Source organism: Hyperolius riggenbachi, chromosome 6, assembly GCF_040937935.1.
Source record: "Hyperolius riggenbachi isolate aHypRig1 chromosome 6, aHypRig1.pri, whole genome shotgun sequence".
Taxonomy (NCBI): Eukaryota; Metazoa; Chordata; class Amphibia; order Anura; family Hyperoliidae; genus Hyperolius; species Hyperolius riggenbachi.
Genome location: NC_090651.1, coordinates 271,408,906 through 271,433,419, shown reverse-complemented (window position 1 = coordinate 271,433,419; position 24,514 = coordinate 271,408,906). Strand labels below are relative to the sequence as shown.

Genomic DNA, 24,514 nt, shown 5'->3' with positions numbered 1-24,514 from the left:
GAAGCAAGGAGCTTTCCACTGAAGAATAAAGTGCTGTGTTTAACTGTTTGAATGCTGTTCTGCTACAATTTTTTGTGGTAGTAGATTATATACTGTAAATAATTGTCTAGAACTAAGAGGAAATGCTGAGTTTCATACCACTTTAATTGAAAACAAAACCATAAAAAAGGAGTTTTGTTTGGTGTTCTTCGTGATTGATTTTACACATAAAATATATTTACAACAGACGTTTCTATTAAATTTTATTGAAAAAAAAATCATACAAATTCATGTTTCCGCTGAAATAGAAACTCCAAGCAATGATAGCATGATTCAGTTGCAGATGTGTACATTTGTCCTTAGTGTGGAAAACAGCAGAAATGGAAAAAACACTATTTACACAAAATGTTAGATTACATATATAAAAAATGTAAATATATGTCACCACTCCCTGACACTATGGTGAGATGTTTGACATTCTCATTTTTATTTTTCCTCAGGCAAAATAAGTTAATCATCAGTAAAGTGGATGGTTTATTGTTTCAGCTCCTGAAGATTCTTCATTAACATGGCCACCCAGTTACTTCTTATTTCTTGCCACGTCCTCCCAACACAAGAACCACAATCAGTCCAATCACGAGGAAGAACATTGAAATAGATAATAGAACTGTAATCACAACCATTCCACCGCTGCGGGCAAAGGTGACTGGAGGACTAGGTTGCACTGCAATGAAAGAAAGGATAGGTAAAATTATTGAGTATCATGCATTTATATAGCGCTGACACATTTTCTGCAACACTTTATGAAGCCACATCCAACAATTCATGTCACTAGCTGTCCTTCAGAGGAGCTCATCATCTAAATCGGGCTGTCCAACTATAGTCCTGGAGAAAAGTGTGCTACCTGATGATCCACACATTTCCCGATCAATTAATTTGAGCTGTGCCATAAATGTGTGATGACCTTGGTCCATGAGGACTGGAATTGGACAGCCCTGATCTAAATCCTTAACCGTAGGCTATGGCTAATTTTGAGGCCAAACCAGTCAACATAGTAGTATGTTTTTTAAGATGTAGCTTGCCTATGTTTTTTAAGATGTAGGCGCCTAGTGGAAGCCCTAGCAAACACATACATGGAAAACAGGTGCTTGGTGATTTGGAAGCTGGATCATGCTGATAGGGCCTGTTTCCACTACACGCAGATTGGATGTACAATGGATGCAGAAAAACTGACTCCAATGAATGTCTATGGGCCTGTTTCCACTAAACGCGATTTTTCTGATGTAGATTTTCCCATAGGCGTTCAGTGCAGTCAGTTTTTCTGCATCCATTCTGCATCCAATCTCCGTGTAGTGGAAACAGGCCCTAGTGTTGCAGATAGTTGGATATTGGTAAAGTTACTAATATTTTACTATTGGTTTACCTTATCTGTACATCACACTAATCCTTCCCACATAAGCCTAACATTAACCCTACCTATACCTAACTCTAAGGCCTCATTCCAGTGCCATGACAAATTTGCATTTTGTGGAACAGTGGATGGATGACTTAAAAGCACCCAGCGATTGCTAATAGCTCAGCCTCATCTTCTTCTTCCTACTTGCTTGTGTCAGTCAGTCAGTCACTCATGCTGGCCTGCCCTTCCTCACAAGCCTACATCAATGAGTGCAGGAGCAGCTATCTCTCTTGCTGGCTGTCACTCACAGTGTGTACACTCCCCAGCCGACCCCACCTTTGTCCTCACGTCACATGCACTGAGCCTGCTCCTCTCTTGCTATCGCAAAAAATTGTAAAATTTAAAATACTTGTAAACACATAAAAATATAAAGTCTGTTTCTTCCAGAGTAAAATGTGTTCTCCGGGTTTTCTTTATTTTCCAAAGGACATGGTGAATGGCAGTTGCTTCCAACAACTGCCAAAAAAGCATGCAGTGAGCAGGGAGGCTGGCCAGCATCTTTGCTTAACCAGTTCAGGACCATAGGCTTACACCCCCCTAGTGACCAGGCTATTTTTTACAATTAGGTGCTCTGCAGCTTTAATAGCTTGCTGCAGAGCCATATCATTTAGCACTCAAGTGAATCCTTCCCCCCTCCTTTATTTATTTGTTAATTATTTATTTGTTTTGGGGTTTTTTTTTAAATAGGTGTCTCTATTTTTTATTTATAGGCATCAGCCTATGAGAGGGGATCGCGATCGGAGCTTCTCCAGGGACAACCGAGTGACACGGCTGTCCCCTGGAGACGCAAGCAGAGCTGCTGCCTTGCCTTGTTATGTACAGATGTAAAAGAGTACAACTGAAATGTCTGAATGCAGGGCAGCACATTTGATTTGAATGAGCCTGTACCAGTGCTGTAGAAATATTTTTGCAATTTGATGTTTGCAAATTTTGCATCTGGTTATGAGTCTCTGAAACTGAATATAACCTCAAATCTGTGTTGAAAGAATACCTAAAGTTAAACTTGACATAACAATAAGAATAACATTTCTATAGCGATTTTCTCCCATAGGACTCAAAGCACTCAGGCTCTCTCAGATTCAAGAGCAGAAATGAGATGTAATGTCTGGAGCAGCCTTAGAAAACAGCAGCACCAGTCTGGGCACGCTCAGCAGATGTGCTTTTTATGTCAGATTTTGTCTGAATGATATCGTCGTCTTGGGGAGTCATGGAGTTAAATATGTATCTATCCTGACGTTTTCAGGGCACAGGTGATGCTTCACCCCCCCCCCCCTCCTTAGCATTGCGGCGGCCATGTTTCCGAAGCCTGACGAAGGTCTTCTGAAAACCTCCATCTGCACGGCCTGCCCCGAGCTCAGCCTCCAACTAAGCCGCAGCTGCCAAGCCGGGGCCACACAAATGGGCGTGGCCAAAGCCTCGGTGGCGATTTTGAGAAAAAAATGCCAGGGCCCGTTCTGAGAGGGAGAAGGAGCAATCACCTGCCTGAAGGGAAGACTTCAGAAAAGGTGAGTATTTAACCCCTTCACACCTCCCCCCACACACACGCACACACACAATCCTTACAGGCTCTGGCAGTTCGGCAGTTCGGCTTTAAGAACTCTTGAACTAGTTTACAAGCAGCTTAAAGGGGCCCATACACTTACACGATTTCCCGCTGATATACAGCAGATTCGATCACTGAGATCGAATCTGCTGTGAAATCGTTGCGCAAACGCTGACCGAACGATCGATTTCTGTCCAAAATCGATCGTTCCCGTCGATCTGTCCGTGTGGAAGATTTTGCCCCCGGCGGGTCGGCAGTGCTTCATTGGCGGCATTTGAGTGTCCGACGACCGACGCCTGCGGCAATATTGGCGCTAGCGTCGGTCATCAGACATTCAAACTGTTCCACCGGCGCGTGTCCCCGCTGTCCCTTCTCCACGCTGGGCTCTGGCTGACTTCACCTCTTCCTGTCCCGACAGAAAGTTTAAACAGTAGAGCACCCTCTACTGTTTTAAACTTCCCCCGACAGGAAGTAAAGTGAAGCTGGAGCCCAGAGCGAAGAAGAGACAGCGTAAACCGGGGGACTCGTGCCGGCCGGATCAGGTAATGTATGCAGGGGACGCGGGGGCAGCGGAAGCTCCACAGATTGTAAATCGGTTTCATAGTGAAATCGATTCAAAATCGGTTTGCAGTGTAGGCAGCCAAGAGATCCCTCTTCGATCAGATTCGATCACAGAGGGATCTATCTGCTGGCCGATCTGGTGGCAATCAACCAGTGTATGGCAGCCTTAAGTATGTTTGTTTTATTGCAGTTGTAACTAGCTGCACAGAACAGGAACAATTGTTTGCATAATCTAAGTGACTGGCAGGATAGTCTGACACTTCCAGTCGTGTCAGAATCTCTACTGACCAGTGTATCTGTTACAGCCAGAACCCGAATCTGGCCACTTCGGGTTCTGGCGGGTCAAACTAGAAGTGGCCAATGCCCGAAATGAATAGATTTGTGGTGGCTCCGTTCTTCTCTTACGGCTCTGGCTCCTCCCCCTGCCACCCTCCTATTGACTTCTGTCAGTAGCCGGGGATACACATGCAATGCAACCAGGGTCGTTCGTCGCAGCAGGGATTCGCAGGGCCGCCTTCAGGGCATTATAAAAGGTACTGCTGTATGGGGCCTGAGTAAATCTGGGGCCCGGTGAAAAGTGCCAGGCCCCAGCTGCAGTATGTGTCTGTCCTTATGGCTGCCCATTAATGTGGTGAGAGGTGCCAGGAGGCTCAACCAGGACTTACTTTACTCAGTAAATAAAGTAAACCTGAGGATGGGTGAAAAGGATTTTTACTTACTTCCAGGACCCTGTAGTCCATCAGCTCCCTAGATACCCTTCTGGTCCATTCCATAAGCTTCTGTCGGCACAATCCAGCTAGGTTGCGGGGCACTGCGCATGCATTGTTCTGTGCCGCGCACCTCCTCCATCGTGCTCCCATGGCTGGGAGCATTCAGTGCAAGCGCAGTTACAGTCTTAATGAATAGAACATACGCAGAACGCTTCCAGCCATGGAAACGCATGAAAAGCAGACGCACAGATGTCAGTGTGTTCAGGCCTTCAAAGATCATAATTTGCCATGTGGGGGCAGAGGGGGGGCCCAGTAGGTTTGCCCAGTACGGGGCCCAAACATTTCCCTGGGAATTCGTGATGTTGGTTCCTACAGAGCGGCTGCTGGCAGAAGCAATGTCTGCAGCATTCCCACTCTGCTTCCCTGCCACGACTACCGACTCTGGAAGCAAGCATGTGTCCCCAGCTGCCACAATTCAATAGGAAATAGCCAGAGCCGTAGGAGAAAAACAGAGCCGCCAGGAATCGGTTAATTTCGGCATTGGCTACAGTGAGATGGCCACATCTAGACTTTGGGTTCTGACCATAACATATCAACATTTTGACCACCATAGAGCAGTTGGGCGTACAAATCTAAATCTAAAAAAGTAAACACTAAAAACAATAGGATAGGTAAACTAAATAAATAATTTCTTATTGGATGATTTTTTTTTTTCAGTTAAAGGACCACTGTCATGAAAATCATACAATTTTAAATATATATTAACATATACATATAAGAAGTATGTTTGTTCCAGAGTAAAAAGAGCCATAAATTACTTTTCTCCTGTGTTGCTGTCACTTACAGAAAGTAGCAGAAATCTGACAGAACCAACAGATTACTAGCCCATCTCCTCATGAGGGTTCTCAGGGTTTTCTTTATTTTCAAAAGCACTTAGTGAATGGCAGTTGCTCCGTCCAACTGCCAAAAAAGTGTACGTTGAGCAGGGAGGTTAGCCAGCATCTTTGTATAAATCTTTTTCAGGGAGTGTCTTTATAAAGATTAACCACCCTGGCGTTCTGTTAAGATTGCCAGGGCAGCTGCGGGAGGGTTTTTTTTTAATTAAAAAAAAACGATTTCATGCAGCCATTTGAAAGTTGGCTGCATGAAAGCCCACTAGAGGGCGCTCCTAACACATATTTCTGATCGCCTCCGGCGATCCGCAGTAACAAGGAAGGCCGCAATAAGCGGCCTTCCTTGTTTCGTTTTGCTCGTCGCCATGGCGACGAGCGGAGTGACGTCATGGACGTCAGCCGACGTCCTGACGTCAGCCGCCTCCGATCCAGCCCTCAGCGCTGGCCGGAACTGTTTGTTCCGGCTGCGCAGGGCTCGGGCGGCTGGGGGGACCCTCTTTCGCCGCTGCACGCGGCGGATCGCCGCGCTGCGGCGGCGATCAGGTAGCATACGCGGCTGGCAAAGTGCCGGCTGCGTGTGCTGCTTTTTATAGCGAGCAAATCGGCCCAGCAGGGCCTGAGCGGCAGCCACCGGCGGTAATGGACGAGCTGAGCTCGTCCATACCGCTAAGGTGGTTTTAAAGGCTATGCTGAGAATTCCCTATGGAGAGATGGATTAGCCCAAAACCTGTTGGTACTGTCAGATTTCTACTACCTACTGTAAGTGACAGCAACATAGCTGAGGGATAACCTATGGCTCATTTGTATGAGTTTACATATATTTAAAATTTTAAGATTTTCGCGATATCGGTCCTTTAATACGGAGTTTATCTCACTTTAAAGGAAATCTGTCACAAAAAAATATTTTTATGCTCTAAAATCTTTCAGCTGTGTAAAAAGAAAGCAAAGGAAGAGGCAGGGAAAACAGGCTTTTAAAAAATATTTTGGTGAACTTACCACTCATAGTTGTAACCGAAGATGATGCAAATGCGACACCACCGATGGTATATTGAACACTGTGAAATTAGAAAATACAATATATGCATTTATGTTTTTTTTTCTCTGTTTTATAGATATGTAATAATTTTCTCTGCACTTTTTTTTCCATAGGATCTCCCTATATACTCGGTTATACTGTGCTTTAATTCTACCCTCTAGCCTATGAATAGGAATTGCAGCTGTGATTAGGAGGCTCTCCCTATGTACTCAGTTATACTGTGCTTTAATTCTACCCGATAGCCTAGGAATAGGGGTTGTAGCTGTGATTAGGAGGCTCTCCCTATGTACTCAGTTATACTGTGCTTTATTTCTACCCGATAGCCTAGGAATAGGGGTTGTAGCTGTGATTAGGAGGCTCTCCCTATGTACTCAGTTATACTGTGCTTTAATTCTACCCGATAGCCTAGGAATAGGGGTTGTAGCTGTGATTAGGAGGCTCTCCCTATGTACTCAGTTATACTGTGCTTTATTTCTACCCGATAGCCTAGGAATAGGGGTTGTAGCTGTGATTAGGCCTCAGCTCCAAGGAACTCGAAGCAGGGATGAGCCTGCAAGTACAAAATTAAGAAACTGAGCCTGCATGTTGGTGGACATGGGTCACAGCAGATGGTGTTAACCCAGTATGTTGCCGTATATATCGCCTATGCACTGCACGCTGCTCTCCATCTTTCCGACATGTCCGCCTTCGTGAAGGTGGCAGTGTTGAGAAGATAGAGAGCAGCATGCAGCGCATCAGTGAGAGGCAGCAACATAGGTGAGTTACCACTCTCTGTGGTGGCCCATACCCACCAACACAGGAAACTGAATTGCATGCTTGCCTGCTTATTGGTCCCACATTACATCATTGCTGAAATTTTCCTTCCTGAATTCTCAGCCTACAGAGTGACAGCATACGTAGTAACTAGGGATGCTCTCAAATTCGAATTCGGATGAAATTCAAATAGGGTTATTCAAATTTCATCCTGCTAATTACTGCAGCTGTGCGGGTGGCCGAGGGGGGGTTAATCTTACCCATCAGTCATATTCTTGCTCCGTCCCTCGGCGCCTCCCACAATGCGCTTCCTTCCGGCGTCACGTGACTGTACACTTCCTCCTTCAACCCGGAAGGAGGAAGTGTATGTAATCACGTGACCGCCGGATTGGAACACATTGTAGGAGGCGCCGAGGGACGAAGCAAGAAGACGGCTGATGGGTAAGATTAACCCCCCTCAGCCACCCGCACAGCTGCAGTAATTAGCAGGATGAAATTCGAATAACCCTATTTAAATTTCATCCAAATTCGAATTTGAGAGGATCCCTGGTAGTAACTGGAACTCACTATGTACCTGCGGCATCTCAGGATTACCTACAGCAGGCTGTTACACACTTGCTTAGTTAACACATAACACAAGGTATTTGAAATTATAACAGGGTTTTTTTGTCTTTCCATACCATGTCTCAGCTGTTTTTAATTAAAAATAATGTTTTGAAAAAAACAAAAAAAAAAAAAAAACAGTTATCACCTGAAAGCAAACAGAGAAGTTGAATCAAATATGTAGTGAAAAAGTCAGATACTTACCTATAGAGAGGGAAAGCTCTGGATCCTTTAGAGTCTTACTGTTCCTCTCACAGTCCCCACTTTCCAGCTCTATCCCTGGTTCAAATTTGCCACCTTCAGGAGCCCTCGGAAGACTTCAGAAGAACTTGTGTCCGCGAGTGCTTCTGAAGACGGGCGACTCTTACTGTGCATGCATGAGTGTATGCTCACACATGCGCAGTACATAGCTGGGGACACAAACGCTTCCACAGACTTCCGGGGATCCCTGTAGGTGTATTTGACCATTTTGTCGAATACGTGCAATGGGGGTGACAGCTCTGCAATGAGGGGACCGTGAAAGGAATGGTATTCAGTTTTACTTTGAGGTGACCGGGAAGCAGTTAGGAATGCAGAGATATTTAAGTGTCGTGTTTGATTTCACAGATCTGAGTTTATTAGAGTGACTCTCTTTGAATTTAAGACAATTACTTAGGTTGATTGCATGGCAAATCCAAGGCCGGTTTTAGACTTTTTGCTGCCTGAGGCAAACTTGTGAAGACAACCCCCCCCCCCCCCCCCCCTTTCCTGATTTGGAGTGATCGCACAGCACCCAACAATTTACTCTGTTTCATTTAATAATCTCACATGACATGCTGCCGCTCAACATAATAGCACACTGGCTGGCTGCGTGTCTATGACAAGCAAACTCACCCTCAGCCACTTCATTCCTCCTCAGTCAGGACAGCAGTGCCACCTCATCCCTTCTGCTATGCAAGTCAAATGAAACACTGGTTCTCTTCTGCCTCCCCCTCCTCAATCACTGTCAGACTCCTCACACAGAGTGACAAGCTGCTTTTCCCCAATGATGATCTCTTCTCCTCGCTCTCCTCTCGATACTCCTCCTACTCTGACTGCATGCTTTTAGTGTAAACACAGTACAAACTTGCTGTCCCTGTCCCCTTGCGTCTGATGCACATGTTTCACCTTGCTTCATGAGAGAACCGGCCCTGGCAAATCATGCTATCATTGTCCATATATAGGGCACATTCATTCTGTAAAAGCTTTTTTGAAATAAAACCCCTGTGATTTATTTACTTTTGCTTGGATAGTCAGATGTTTCTTTGCTGTAGTCTCTGTTGATCTGATAGAATCTGAGGCTCCTTTAAGCTGGCCATACACTAGGCCGATTACCCGACGATGGACAGCAGATTCCATCACTGGGATCGAATCTGCTGTCACATCGTTCACGCTAAATGCTAAATTTCGTACTATTTCATCCCGAAATAGATCGATCCCGTCGATCGCTCCGTGCGGGAAATTACTGTCGATCGCCCGCGGGTAGGGAGCGCATCGCTAGCGGCGTACGATTGACGCAGGTACACATTACCTGAAGCTGGCTCCCGACATTTTCTCTGCATCCCCTTCTATCACGGCATCCGGCAGCATCCTTGTATAACTTCCTGTGTCACTGCAGTGACAGCGGAAGTACAAATAGAGGGCGGAAGGTGATGCGGAGAAGATGCCACCTGGGAGGTGATGCGGAGAAGATTCCTGGGACCAGGTTTCAGGTAATGTATGCGGGGGGGGGGGGGGGGGGGGGGGGGGGGGACAGGCGGCAGCTCAGCAGATGGTGAATTGGTTTCAGGCTGAAATCGATTCACAATCTGTTTACAGTAAAAGCAGCCATACGATCCCTCTCTGAGCAGATTCGATCAGAGAGGGATCTATCTGTTGGTCAAATCTGATGGCAAATCGACCAGTGTATGGCTGCCTTTAGAGTCACAGGTATCATATTACAGCTCTGCAGGAGACCCAACAAAGCTCTATTGTTAAGTGACTGAACCACTGGAGAAATGTATTTGTGTCATGCTAAAGTTCTGGTGCCTCACTATCTCCATACTGATGAGCCAGAACCTGATGCCTAATTTGCTTATGACTCCACCCAGCCCTGTCTGTGACAGTTGCCTACTAGCTACCACTTCAGTTTACACAGATAACAAGTTTTCTGGCTATATTTCAGTTAATGAAAGATATAAAAAATACCCACGTGTATGTAGAGCCAGGATTCAGACCTGTGATTTGATAACCCATGTTCACGGTTTCCACATTGCCAGACTGAGCATTGTTAATCACTATCAGGTCACGTTTCAGGCGGCATTGGGGCACACTAAAAGATTGATCTGAAAAAAAAAACATAATGGATGACTGGTTATTACATTTTTTATAGTTGTAGCATAGCAACAATGATAAAATAAAGCAATTCCCATACTGGAAAAAAACAGCAGGGCGAAGAATTTACACAGGATTTCCAGGGTTAGTGACTAAGAAAGCCAAGCTTGGATTTCTAATTTGTTTCCTATAAGGTTGCAAGCGTTTGTGACCACATCTGAATCATAGCAGGACATGATGCGGATTGCTGAAAATGGTGAAATAGCAGTCAGGAGATCATAGGTGCATGCATGTAACGTTAGGTCCCCCCTTTTTTGTGGTAAATTTACAATTATTTCAGGGGCTTAACTATAAATCACGGGGCCCTTAGCAAGTCCTTATAAGAGGTGTGGTCACCATTCTCACCCGAAAGGTCTTCCGACTCCCCCATGACAGGTGCAGCCACTTTTATCCACATAACAAATGTTACCACGCCCCACCTCCCACTATAAGTATTGCAGAAGTAGAAGAGTCTGTATGGTAGGCTCTTATAGCGTGCAGACAAGAGCCCGCCTGCCGCCTGTCGTTTGAGAACTACAAGGATCAGTAATAATCACATGGCTGCTGCTGTTTTCTTAAAAATAGATTTATGTAGAGCAGTTTGGGCATGCTGGCATACCTTACATGACCAAAGCGCTGTACATATGCTAGAATAAAGTTGGCAGAGGCGGCCAGTCATGGCCATCTCTGAAGAGATTCTAACCTGTGCAAGACTGCCCATGTCTTGCCAAAGGATCCAGGATGCTGGCCTATTTCAGCAGAATGTATTGTTCCCCTCCTTACATCATCTAGGTATAGCTGCGATGGGTGCTGCTAATGGTACATGCATCCATACCTTAAAGCGGATCCAAGATGAAAAGCTAACTATAACAAATAATTTGTCTATATATCTTATCTTAAGTTTAGATATTTTACACAGCAAATCTAGCTGAAAACAGCTTCAACAGTTTATGATTATGTATTGCTGTGATACAATGAGGGCAGCCACGTTCTGTTTGTCATATTACACACTGGCAAGCTGATCTGTATCTCCAGCTCTCAGCCTGTGAAAATTTCACTCCGCTCTCCTCCTCGCTCCTTCCCTCTGCCTTTGAAATCTCTGGCTAGTAACCTCATATATACATATATATATATATATATGCGTGGGCCGGAGATCCGGACCCAAAAAATAGTGCATGTTGGAAAGGAGTCCGGATACGATCCGGCTCCGTACTGTACGGAACGGACAAATGTGAACGTCCGCATAGCCTTTACATTGCTATGCGGAACGTACGTTCCGTTTGTACAGTATGCGGTCCGGATCAGATCCGGAAAATCCGGATAGCGAACGCTAATGTGAACCGGGTCTAAATCAGGCTGGGTGTTAACAATATTTCCTTTCTTTTTCAAATTTAGTATTACCGGTATATTAATTTATAAGCAAGATAAGCCGTTACAGTGGAGACATTGCTAATTGCTGCATAAAGACAGGGTCCTTACTTAAAGAAAATCCTGATGAATTGCTGATGGAAAGAAATGCGGTATTGTTTGCATACTGGCATCCAGAAGGTAATGCTACAATCACAGATGTAGCAAAGGGGTTTGCAACAATTGAGGAAGAGCTGTACAGTGATGTATTTTCTGCAACAAAAAGAGTGAAAAAATTAGGTTATTCAAACACCAAGCACTACCATTCTTAAGATAGACAGTTAAAATACTTTAGCTTGTTTCCTTGACGGGTTGTAACAATTTGAATTAACATCCGGGGTGAGATATCAAGACTGGTCAATAATCAGCAACCATTCCTATTTTGCTTGAATTTTCTATGCACCTGTCCTGATAAAACAACCCCAGCAACCTTGAAGGTTATACACAAATGTCAAAAGGGCTTGATATACAAAAATGTTATCGACAGCGTAATTACACATTCATACACAGCTAACAAATATCTCTGAGCTAAAATGCTAACAGATGCTGCCATTTTGTTACACAAGTACATTGTACCATTGGCTTCTTGGCTCAAGCTACCTCTATGATTTGTCCCCTCACCTTATGAGTGAACATGTTACCCTTACGTCCTAAACTGGGTGAGGGTGTCCACATTAGGGGGAATTCCCCCTACATTATGTCCTTAAGAGAAGATCTCACTGTGACAGGATGTGAGGGGAAATCTTGATTAAAAAAAAAACTATGTCTGCATCATAGTTTAAATCCTATGCAGGGAAATTTGGAAAAATCAGAACTTGTCTGAATAACACCAGAAACAAGCATGCACCTAATCTAGTAAGATCTGACAATATTGTCAGAAACACATGAATTGCATATGCTTGTTCAGGGTCTAAAAGTAGTATGCTAAACATACACAGTGCGTTTATTCCTTATCAATCGAGCCGCTGATGGCTCGATTGATAATATCCAACAGGTCCGATGACCCGCCGAATAGATTCCCCGCTCAATCCACGCGGGCGGACAATAGCGGGGAATCGAGCGGCTGACAAGGAATGCCCGCTGGATTGAGCGGGAATCGATCCACGCGCACGCGTGGACAAGCAATGATGCGCCGGGTACCGGAGCATAAACGTACCGTGTATGTTTTGCATTAGAGGCAGTGTATCAGCAGGATTGGCCAGGCAACTGGTATTGCTTAAAAGGAAATAAATATGGAAGTCTCCACATCACTCTCACCTCAGGTTCACTTTAAAAAGAATGCTGCCTTTCTGGCTGACATGTCGGTCTTCTGCCAGTGAAGTAGCAATACACTATGTAACAGTTCTTTGTGCTGTTGGGATCCCCCCAGTTCTGGGACTCCCCTTCTGTATAATCACTGTATATATGCTATGGGGTTTATTACAACGGCAGTACTGTATCAACTTGTATTTGTTAATTAAAAATTCTTGTTGAAAAAAAAATACAGGTGAAACTCGAAAAATTAGAATATTGTGCAAAAGTTCATTTATTCCAGTAATTAAACTTAAATGGTGAAACTTAATATATGAAATAGGAACCTATGCTGGTGTTTTGGATTAATTAGCTGATTCTAATCTGACACTTTGAGCCTAGAATATTAAGCATGTTCACAATATTGTAATGGTCTTAGATTTTGATTTTGGGGTTCTCATAAGCTGTAAGCCATTATCATCAATATTATAACAAATAAAGGCTTGAAATATCTCGCTTTGCATGTAATGAGTCTACTTCATGTATTAGTTTCACCTTTTAACCTCCTGGGGGTTTCAATTATTTCGCCCAGGAGGTGGCGCAGCACTATTTTTTAAATTTTTTTATTTTTAAATCATGTAGCGAGCCCAGGGCTCGCTACATGATAGCCGCTGTGCAGCGGCATCCCCCCACCCCCTCCGATCGCCTCCGGCAATCAAAGCAAACAGGAAATCCCGTTCAGAACGGGATTTCCTGTTTGGCTTCCCCCGTCGCCATGGCGACGATCGGGATGACGTCATCGACGTCAACGACGTCGTGACGTCAGAGGGAGTCTCGGTCCACCCCTCAGCGCTGCCTGGCACTGATTGGCCAGGCTGCGCACGGGGTCTTGGGGGGGGGGAGCGGCGCGGCACGGCGGGTAGCGGCGAATCAGCGCGGAGCGGCGGCGATCGGTATATACACGCAGCTAGCAAAGTGCTAGCTGCGTGCAACAACAAAAAAATTATGCAAATCGGCCCACCAGGGCCTGAGAAATCCTCTGTGGCGGCTTACCCCGAGCTCAGCTCGGGATTAGCCCCCAGAGGGTTAAGTTGCATTACTGAAATAAATAATCTTTTGCACAATATTCTAATTTTTCTCGTTTCACCTGTAATAACTCTACACATTTAATTCTGTACAACAAAAAATCTGCAAGTTTGTTTTAAAAATTGTAAATAGCCACGGGCTTACATCTCTGATGATGTCATCTGGTAGCACAAGAAAAGGTATTTTAGGTAACCTCTCATAATTGGTTGCAATCCCTGACACCAGAGTTGCCATCTTTTATACATGGCCATGTAAGCCAGTGCTACAAGTGGACCCGAACTCTTGCACAGGAGGGAAGGAAAGCATAGAGAAATGCACCCTGTATGTATTTAGAGAGTTTAGCCTGTCTAATTCTGTGACTAATCACAAGTTGTAATTTGATCCCTCAGCTGTGTCAGATCAGGAATTCCATCAGTCCTCGGCAGAGCAGCTATTTTGTAAACACAGGATGTTAACAATATGTCTGCTTCCATGAAAGCAGGATGTAGACACACTTCAGATTTACTGCAGGATTTGTATCAGGATTTGTATCAGCTGTAACACAGAAATGTGTTTCTTTAAAGGTTATTATGCTTTTGCTTATCTTTAAAAGCAGAGAGGAACTTCTCAGTTCAGGTCCACTTTAAAGTAAACTTTTCCTGCTGTAATCTGTAATTTTGTTTTCATATTTGGGTGTAGTACAGCTTCCACAGTCTCTGCAAGGTCCTGTCTGCATATGCTAATTCCAGAACCCGGAGGAAACCCACGCAGACACAGGGAGAACATACAAACTCCTTGCAGATGGTGCCCTGGCTAGGATTCGAACCAGGGACCCAGCGCTGCAAGGCGAGAGTGCTAACCACTGCGCCACCGTGCTGCCCATATGAAATGCCGCCTTTCTCGCGCGCAGTGCGCAGGACCGCATCTCTGAACATGACCAGCAGTGGTGCTTGCACAGGATGGTGGCTGCAATAAGGCTGATAGAGATAATGGCCCATGTGCAATTCACTTTTCCTCCTGAGTTTTCTCCTAAGGGATATTTTTGCACCGTGCCATAAAATTCCTTTTAAACCACCTGCAAGCAAAACAATACTCTAAATAATTTTCACTGTAATTTTTCGACAACTTTTGGGTACTTTTTTTTAGATTGCAGAATGCTGAAAAGTAGGTTAAAAGTATTGTCAAAAGTATTTTCTTGCTTGCTGGTGGTCTAAAAGGCATTTTATTGATAAGGAGTGAAAATATCACCTAGGAGAAAACTTAGCAGAAAAAGTGAACTGAATAAGGGTTAATAACTGCTCCCTTTCCTTTCCTTATTCAGTGCGCATTTGAAGAAGTGTCTAAAGACCGAGATGGAGCAGTGGCGTGTTTAAAGACCGAGATGGAGCCTCTGAAGACACTTATTTAGCTAATCGGGCAGGTCGCTGCCCCACAGCCTCACCACAAGCTCTTTTTTACATTAGCAGAAGGCAGTGACTTTTTCTTCACCAATCCTGAGCATGCTACACATGCCGTATTGCAACCAAACAGGATGTAAGCCCGACGAAGGCTGCAAGGCCAAAAGCTTGTTTATTCTTATTCATTTTTAGTTAGCCAATAAATGGTATCATCCTGATTTAAAACTTCTTGCTTATGCTAAGACATCCAACACTCTGCATCTACTCTGTGTCTAGAAACTCAGGAACAGATACACATTAAGCCATGCTGCCGTTTCTTTCTCTTCTACAGAAATACATGGAACCTTATTATGCAATGCTGTGGCAGTGTACATTTCTGAACACCACGTAGAATGGGTGGATAGATTATGTCCTATCTAGCCACTCTCCACAGCACTGTATATGCCAGTATACCCGGCTATGACTGTGTGCACCTACCCCAAATGTATTAATTGCATTCAAGTTCATTATTATTGTTTATGTTGATTACAATAATAACAACAATAATATAATTTTATTAGAATATTATTTATAATTCTAACCCTTCGACAAACTAATTGTCAGAATTATACAAATAACTCTTACGGTAGTCACTTAAATCCTGTGTTTGCTATGCAAATGCCAACATTTGCACAGTACTAATACAGTAATACAGGGTAATAGGTAAAATGGTATAACACCATTATATCATTGTTTGAATTACTGCTAGCATTCACTGGCTGCAAATAACGGTACTTTTCCGTTAGCCGGGCGCATGCTCTAGGTGGCGATAATTACTATTCTCCCTCCAGGCCGCCATGGATTGTAGCGAAAGATGTAATTAGGCTCCTTCATCAGTTCAGGCAGTGTTTCTCAAACCTGTCCTCGTGACTCCCCAACGGTGCATGTTGTGCAGGTAACCTCACCTATGCACAGGTGGGGTAATTAATGTCTCATCTACATGGAATCCACCTAGCTGTGACACTAATTACCCCACCTGTGCACAGGTGAGGCTGTCTGCAAAACATGCACCATTAACCACTTGAGGACCGCCCCCAGCCGATGGGCGGCGGCAAAGTCCGGGCCCAAACGACCGCAATACGCCCATCGGCGGGGGCGGCTGCGGGAGTGGCTATGCGGCGATCGCGTCATTCGTGACGCGATCAGCCGCCGGGGACTGGCTCCGCCCACCGCTCGTAGTAACCCGCCGGCCGTTCGGAAGCGCCGGCGGGTTACTAGCACCCGGATCGCCGCAGCACATATGTATAATAGGCTTTGTAATGTATACAAAGCCTATTATACTGGCTGCCTCCTGCCCTGGTGGTCCCAGTGTCCGAGGGACCACCAGGGCAGGCTGCAGCCACCCTAGTCTGCACCCAAGCACACTGATTTCCCCCCCCTGCCCCCTGATCGCCCACAGCACCCCTCAGACCCCCCCCTGCCCACCCCCCAGACCACTGTTTGCACCCAGTCACCCCCCTAATCACCCATCAATCACTCCCTGTCACTATCTGTCAACGCTATTTTTTTTTTATCCCCCCCCTGCCCACTGCCCCCTCCTGATCACCCCCCACCCCTCAGATTCTCCCCAGACCCCCCCCCCCAGACCCCCCCCCATGTACTATATGCATCTATCCCCCCTGATCACCTGTCAATCACCTGTCAATCACCCGTCAATCACCCGTCAATCACCCCCTGTCACTGCCACCCATCAATCAGCCCCTAACCTGCCCCTTGCGGGCAATCTGATCACCCCCCCACACCAATAGATCGCCCGCAGATCCGACATCAGATCACCTCCCAAATCCATTGTTTACATCTATTCTCTCCTCTAAACACCCACTAATTACCCATCAATCACCCATCAATCACCCCCTATCACCACCTGTCACTGTTACCCATCAGATTAGACCCTAATCTACCCCTTGCGGGCACCCAATCACCCGCCCACACGCTCAGATTGCCCTCAGACCCCCCCTTATCAATTCGCCAGTGCAATATTTACATCTGTTATTCCCTGTAATAACCCACTGATCACCTGTCAATCACCTATCAATCACCCCCTGTCACTGCCACCCATCAATCACCCCCTGTCACTGCCACCCATCAATCAGCCCCTAACCTGCCCCTTGCGGGCAATCTGATCACCCACCCACACCAATAGATCGCCCGCAGATCCGACATCAGATCACCTCCCAAGTGCAGTGTATACATCTCTTCTCTCCTCTAAACACCCACTAAATACCCATCAATCACCCCCTATCACCACCTGTCACTGTTACCCATCAGATTAGACCCTAATCTGCCCCTTGCGGGCACCCAATCACCCGCCCACACGCTCAGATTGCCCTCAGACCCCCCCCCCTTATCAATTCGCCAGTGCAATATTTACATCTGTTATTCCCTGTAATAACCCACTGATCACCTGTCAATCACCTATCAATCACCCCCTGTCACTGCCACCCATCAATCACCCCCTGTCACTGCCACCCATCAATCACCCCCTGTCACTGCCACCCATCAATCAGCCCCTAACCTGCCCCTTGCGGGCAATCTGATCACCCACCCACACCAATAGATCGCCCGCAGATCCGACATCAGATCACCTCCCAAGTGCAGTGTTTACATCTCTTCTCTCCTTTAAACACCCACTAATTACCCATCAATCACCCCCTATCACCACCTGTCACGGTTACCCATCAGATTAGACCCTAATCTGCCCCTTGCGGGCACCCAATCACCCGCCCACACCTCAGAACGTCCTCAGACCCCAGCCCTGATCACCTCGCTAGTGCATTGCTTGCATCTATTTCCCCCCTCTAATCACACCTTGAGACACCCATCAATCACCTCCTGTCACCCCCTAGCACACCTACCCATCAGATCAGGCCCTAATTTGCCCTGTGTGGGCTCCTGATCACTCGGCCAAACCCTCAGATCCCCCTCAGACCCCCTTCCGATCACCTCCCCAGTGCATTGATTGCATCTATTTTCCCCTCTAACCGCCCCCTGAGACACCCATCAATCACCTCCTGTCACCCCCCTAGCACTCCTATCCATCAGATCAGGCCCAAAACATCCTGTCATCTAAGAGGCCACCCTGCTTATGACCGGTTCCACAAAATTTGCCCCCTCATAGACCACCTGTCATCAAAATTTGCAGATACTTATACCCCTGAACAGTCATTTTGAGAAATTTGGTTTCCAGACTACTCACAGTTTTGGGCCCGTAAAATGCCAGGGCAGTATAGGAACCCCACAAGTGACCCCATTTTAGAAAGAAGACACCCCAAGGTATTCTGTTAGGTGTATGATGAGTTCACAGAAGATTTTATTTTTTGTCAAAAGTTAGCGGAAATTGGATTTTTATTGTTTTTTTCACAAAGTGTCATTTTTCACTAACTTGTGACAAAAAATAAAATCTTCTATGAACTCACCATACCCCTAACGGAATACCTTGGGGTGTCTTCTTTCTAAAATGGGGTCACTTGTGGGGTTCCTATACTGCCCTGGCATTTTAGGGGCCCTAAACCGTGAGGAGTAGTCTAGAAAACAAATGCCTCAAAATGACCTGTGAATAGGACGTTGGCCCCCTTAGCGCACCTAGGCTGCAAAAAAGTGTCACACATGTGGTATCGCCATACTCAGGAGAAGTAGTATAATGTGTTTTGTGGTGTATTTTTACACATACCCATGCTGGGTGGGAGAAATCTCTCTGTAAATGGACAATTGTGTGTAAAAAAAATCAAAAATGTGTCATTTACAGAGATATTTCTCCCACCCAGCATGGTTATATGTAAAAATACACCACAAAACACATTATACTACTTCTTCTGAGTACGGCGATACCACATGTGTGACACTTTTTTGCAGCCTAACTGTGCTAAGGGGCCCAAAGTCCAATGAGTACCTTTAGGATTTCACAGGTCATTTTGAGACATTTGGGTTCAAGACTACTCCTCACGGTTTAGGGCCCCTAAAATGCCAGGGCAGTATAGGAACCCCACAAGTGACCCCATTTTAGAAAGAAGACACCCAAGGTATTCTGTTAGGTGTATGATGAGTTCATAGAAGATTTTATTTTTTGTCACAAGTTAGCGGAAATTGATATGTATTGTTTTTTTTTTCACAAAGTGTCATTTTCCGCTAACTTGTGACAAAAAAAAAAATCTTCTATGAACTCACCATACTCCTAACAGAATACCTTGGGGTGTCTTCTTTCTAAAATGGGGTCACTTGTGGGGTTCCTATACTGCCCTGGCATTTTAGGGGCCCTAAACCGTGAGCAGTAGTCTAGAATCCAAATGCCTCAAAATGACCTGTGAATAGGACGTTAGGCCCCTTAGCGCACCTAGGTTGCAAAAAAGTGTCACACATGTGGTATCGCCGTACTCAGAAGAAGTAGTATATTGTGTTTTGGGGTGTATTTTTACACATACCCATGCTGGGTGGGAGAAATCTCTCTGTAAATGGACAATTGTGTGTAAAAAAAATCAAACAATTGTCATTTACAGAGATATTTCTCCCACCCAGCATGGGTATGTGTAAAAATACACCCCAAAACACATTATACTACTTCTCCTGAGTACGGCGGTACCACATGTGTGGCACTTTTTTGCACCCTAAGTGCGCTAAGAGGCCCAAAGTCCAATGAGTACCTTTAGGATTTCACAGGTCATTTTGCGACATTTGGTTTCAAGACTACTCCTCACGGTTTAGGGCCCCTAAAATGCCAGGGCAGTATAGGAACCCCACAAATGACCCCATTTTAGAAAGAAGACACCCCAAGGTATTCCGTTAGGAGTATGGTGAGTTCATAGAAGATTTTATTTTTTGTCACAAGTTAGCGGAAAATGACACTTTGTGAAAAAAAACAATTAAAATCAATTTCCGCTAACTTGTGACAAAAAAAAAAAATCTTCTATGAACTCACCATCCTCCTAACGGAATACCTTGGGGTGTCTTCTTTCTAAAATGGGGTAATTTGTGGGGTTCCTATACTGTCCTGGCATTTTAGGGGCCCTAAACCGTGAGGAGTAGTCTTGAAACGAAATTTCTCAAAATGACCTGTGAAATCCTAAAGGTACTCATTGAACTTTGGGCCCCTTAGCGCAGTTAGGGTGCAAAAAAGTGCCACACATGTGGTATCGCCGTACTCAGGAGAAGTAGTATAATGTGTTTTGGGGTGTATTTTTACACATACCCATGCTGAGTGGGAGAAATATCTCTATAAATAGACAATTGTGTGTAAAAAAAATTAAACAATTGTCATTTACGGAGATATTTCTCCCACCCAGCATGGGTATGTGTAAAAATACACCCCAAAACACATTATACTACTTCTCCTGAGTACGGCAATACCACATGTGTGGCACTTTTTTGCAGCCTAACTGCGCTAAGGGGCCAAAAGTCCAATGAGCATCTTTAGGCTTTACAGGGGTGCTTACAATTAGGCACCCCCCAAAATGCCAGGACAGTGAACACACCCCACAAATGACCCCATTTTGGAAAGTAGACACTTCAAGGTATTCAGAGAGGAGCATAGTGAGTCTGTGGCAGATTTCATTTTTTTTTGTCGCAAGTTAGAAGAAATGGAAACTTTTTTTTTTTCTTTTTTTTGTCAGAAAGTGTCATTTTCCGCTAACTTGTGACAAAAAATAAAATCTTCTATGAACTCACCATGCCTCTCACTGAATACTTTGGGATGTCTTCTTTCCAAAATGGGGTCATTTGGGGGGTATTTGTACTATCCTGGAATTTTAGCCCCTCATGAAACCTGACAGGTGCGCAGAAAAGTCAGAGATGCTTGAAAATGGGAAAATTCACTTTTGGCACCATAGTTTGTAAACGCTATAACTTTTACCCAATCCAATAAATATACACTGAATGGTTTTTTTTTTATCAAAGACATGTAGCAGAATAACTTTCGCGCTGAAATGTATAGGAAATTTTACTTTATTTGAAAAATGTCAGCACAGCAAGTTAAAAAAGTCATTTTTTTGCCAAAATTCATGTCTTTTTTGATGAATATAATAAAAACTAAAACTCGCAGCAGCAATCAAATAGCAGCAAAAGAAAGCTGTATTAGTGACAAGAAAAGGAGGTAAAATTCATTTAGGTGGTAGGTTGTATGACCGAGCAATAAACCGTGAAAGCTGCAGTGGTCTGAATGGAGAAAAAGGCTCTGGTCCTTAAAGGGAAGGTCCAAGCAAAAAAAAAAAATGAGTTTAACTTACCTGGGGCTTCTACCAGCCCCATGTAGCCATCCTGTGCCCTCATAGTCACTCACTGCTGCTCCAGTCCCCCGCTGGCAGCTTTCTGACCTCGGAGGTCAGGGCCGCATTGTGTACATTTTTACGCATTCCCGCTAGTGCAGGAACATTAACATATACATTTTTACGCGTTAGTGGTGCAACGCATACATTTTTGTTCCTGCACTATCTGGAATGCGTAAAAATGTATGCAATGCGGCCCTGACCTCCGAGGTCAGAAAGCTGCCAGCGGGGGACTGGAGCAGCAGTGAGTGACTACGAGGGCACAGGATGGCTACATGGGGCTGGTAGAAGCCCCAGGTAAGTGAAACTCATTTTTTTTTTTTGCTTGGACCTTCCCTTTAAGGGGCGAAAAGACTGTGGTCCTGAAGTGGTTAAGGCGTCACGTGGACAGGTTTAAACAACACCAAGTTACGGCATAAGTCCCCTATGTTACACAGGCAGATCCTCACACCACAACAGAATCAACAGAATTAACTATGCATTTTCTAACTTAGCAGAGCTGCTCCATTGCTAGCCAATCGTTGCTGATATCCAGCAGCCACTGGCAATAGGGCAACACATTTCTGGTAACAGTAATGCTAGCATTCACAGAGATGGTTCCCTGTGGGTTTGATCCTATCACTGAGTGGGGTATGGCCCATGTAACACAGGTCTAAGGTAGCCAAACATGATACAATCCAGTTGTTCGACAGATCAATCAGTAATCATATCTCAAGTAAACTTTTGCGTCATGGATGGCATGTGATCTTCGGAACATTTGTTTCTCTCCTAGAAAATAATTGGAGCAGTTGGAAAATGTCCAACTGCTCCATTGCTTGATAGACTCATTGGCCTCAATTCACTAAACTTATCTCCTGTCTTTAATAACTCTTCTAGAGTTGTTACCATGGTGATAAGGCATGTAGTATTCAGGAAACATTCTACCTCAGGCAAGCCTAAAGTTAACTCTTCTGTCTTTAAAGAGAACCAGAGATGAAGCAACCTCATGTATTTTACCTTATAAATCAGTGGGAACATGACAGTAAACACCTAATCTGCTCTTTGTTACATTGTTCTCTGTTTAATTTGCCTGTTATCACCTCTAAGATAAGAATCCCGACTAAGCAGTCGGTCTGGCTTTGCTACAGAATAATTATAGCTGAGACTGTGTTCTTTGCTGTCTTCAAGTCCAAGCCTGCCCCCTGCTGGCTTTGCTCAGGAATCATTATAGCTGAGTCATTATAGCAAAGCCAGACTCAATGCTCAGTCCGGGATTCTTATCTCAGCTAGATAACAGACACTTTTAGCAGTGAGGATGGAACAGAGAGCATGGTAAGTGTTTTCTCTAATGTTCCCACTGATTTCTATGGTAAAATACACAAGGGTGCTTCGTCTCTGGTTCACTTTAAATTAACTCTCCAATCCTTAAAATAACTCCAGAGTTAAAGACAGGGGCCCATATGCAATTCACTTTTTCACCTGAGTTTTCTCCTAGGCGATAATTTTAAACATGCCAATAACATTTATTTTAAGCCACCAGCAAGCAAGAAAATACTCAAAATAATTTTAATAGTACTTTCTCACCTACTTTTTAATACTTTTTAAGTTGAAAAGTGCTGGAAAGTTATTTTAAATTGAAGATGAAAAATTATCTCCTAGGAGAAAACACAGGTGAAAAAGGGAATTGCATATGGCCCAGGCTGTTAACTGCGTGTGAAAATAACTACAGAGGAGGTAAATTAACTACAGAGGAGGTAAATTAACTACAGGAGAGGTAACTTAAGGAATGAAGAGGTAAGATAACTCTCTCACGTGTGGAGGTAAGTTTTCTCTTGCCTTATTATCTCTAGCATGATCTTAGTGAATTGAGGCCAATGTCTTATTGGTGGACACACATGTGCCAGGTCAAGAGTTAGCTTTGATTGCATTGAGTGTGCCCAGCATATCGCTACCTCTGGAATGGACAATATATATACATTAAATAACAAAGACATAAATGTTGACCTCCACACATAACTGATAGCTGAGGCTGGAGACTGGTGAGTGCAATCATTGATGAGCGAAACTGCCAATATTCTTTTCGCATTCATTTTTGTAAAACTAATGCAAACATAATGTAAACTTGCGAAATTGCCATATAAAATCATTTTGTAATAGGTTTGTGATTTTTCACATATTTCGCCAATTTTTGTGCTTAAAAATAAATGATTTTTGTGTGTTTTGTGAATTTTTGTGGTAGAATTACAGATTGTTTCCTTTGACCATATTTCAAAAACACAATGTATTTTTACAAATATTTTCTCAAAATTGAAAATAGCATTTTTGATGCGAAAATGACTTTGGCGAAAATCGGCAAGCAACACTATGTACAAGTCCAATGCAAATATGGTATGCTAAATAAAGAAATTGTTAAAAAATAAATAAATAAAAAAACACATTGGTTTCTTTAGACTTACCACACCACGATGTAGAAAGGAGCAGGGACAGAACTGCAAGCCCCAGAAGCTGCATGTTGAACCCAGAGGATGTCTGCACCTGTTTCTGTTTGACAAATATGTGAGTAGCCAGATACCAGTCTTACAAATGAGTTTCTCCTTTTCTCACCAGACCAATCAGATTCCATCTGGGGGAAAAGAATGTGGTCTTGCAGGAAAGTCTTAACTGTAAACACACCCTGACCTCATGTTCTCCCCCATCAAGTACTCCAACTTTGACTCCTCTGCCACCTTTGTTATTCTACAGTGGGCTATCATTTCATGTACATGTTTGTCTATCAAGTAAACTCCCTTTACTTGACTTTATGTGATTACAATTTTGTACAAACACAAAAACACATAATGAATATGTTTTCTTAGCCTTAAAATCTCAATTTTTCTTAAAGCCAACCTGAAGTAAAAGAAAAATGTATGATATAATGAATTGTGTGTGTAGTACAGCTAAGAAATAAAACATTAGTAGCAAAGAAAAGAGTCTCCTATTGTTTTCCAGTACAGGTAGAGTTAAATAGCTTTAGTGATTATCTGTGCAAAAGAGCTTCTCCGAGCTTTTCGACCCACTGCAACCAATACAGTCCTGTTTTCTAAAGCATTTAAACAGCAAAGAAACAGTGAGAGACAGCTTAAGATAAGGTTTTACTGCAGGAAAGTTCAAAAGGTCATTATCTCTGCTATTTGTTTTATAGTTTAAAAGACAAAGGGCTTGATTCACTAAACCGTGATAACTCAAATATCACACCTTAT

At 44.1% G+C, this 24,514-nt stretch overlaps 1 protein-coding gene and 1 long non-coding RNA gene across 5 annotated transcripts in view; one reads left to right on the top strand and one right to left on the bottom strand.

Annotated features, from left to right (window-relative positions):
* The window catches only part of LOC137521503 (uncharacterized), a 112,877-nt gene that overhangs the window by 4,989 nt on the left and 83,374 nt on the right, over nucleotides 1–24,514 (top strand). For 2 of the 3 annotated variants that reach the window (XR_011022140.1, XR_011022141.1), the window contains exons 2-3: nucleotides 480–724; nucleotides 23,726–23,831. This is a non-coding gene — a long non-coding RNA (uncharacterized lncRNA). Of the gene's footprint in view, nucleotides 1–479; nucleotides 725–23,725; nucleotides 23,832–23,882; nucleotides 24,104–24,514 lie in introns of those variants that run through there. The other variant, XR_011022142.1, reaches the window with a different exon arrangement.
* UPK2 (uroplakin 2) overlaps nucleotides 297–24,514 on the bottom strand; it is a 40,017-nt gene continuing 15,799 nt past the window's right edge. Inside the window, exons 2-6 of one of the 2 annotated variants that reach the window (XM_068240844.1) lie at nucleotides 23,732–23,898; nucleotides 11,384–11,524; nucleotides 9,744–9,876; nucleotides 6,139–6,197; nucleotides 297–703 (exon numbers count right to left, since the gene is read on the bottom strand). In XM_068240844.1, the coding sequence (XP_068096945.1) occupies nucleotides 567–703; nucleotides 6,139–6,197; nucleotides 9,744–9,876; nucleotides 11,384–11,524; nucleotides 23,732–23,786 (525 nt within the window). In that variant the 5' untranslated portion in view covers nucleotides 23,787–23,898 and the 3' untranslated portion in view covers nucleotides 297–566. Of the gene's footprint in view, nucleotides 704–6,138; nucleotides 6,198–9,743; nucleotides 9,877–11,383; nucleotides 11,525–23,731; nucleotides 23,910–24,514 lie in introns of those variants that run through there. The other variant, XM_068240845.1, reaches the window with a different exon arrangement.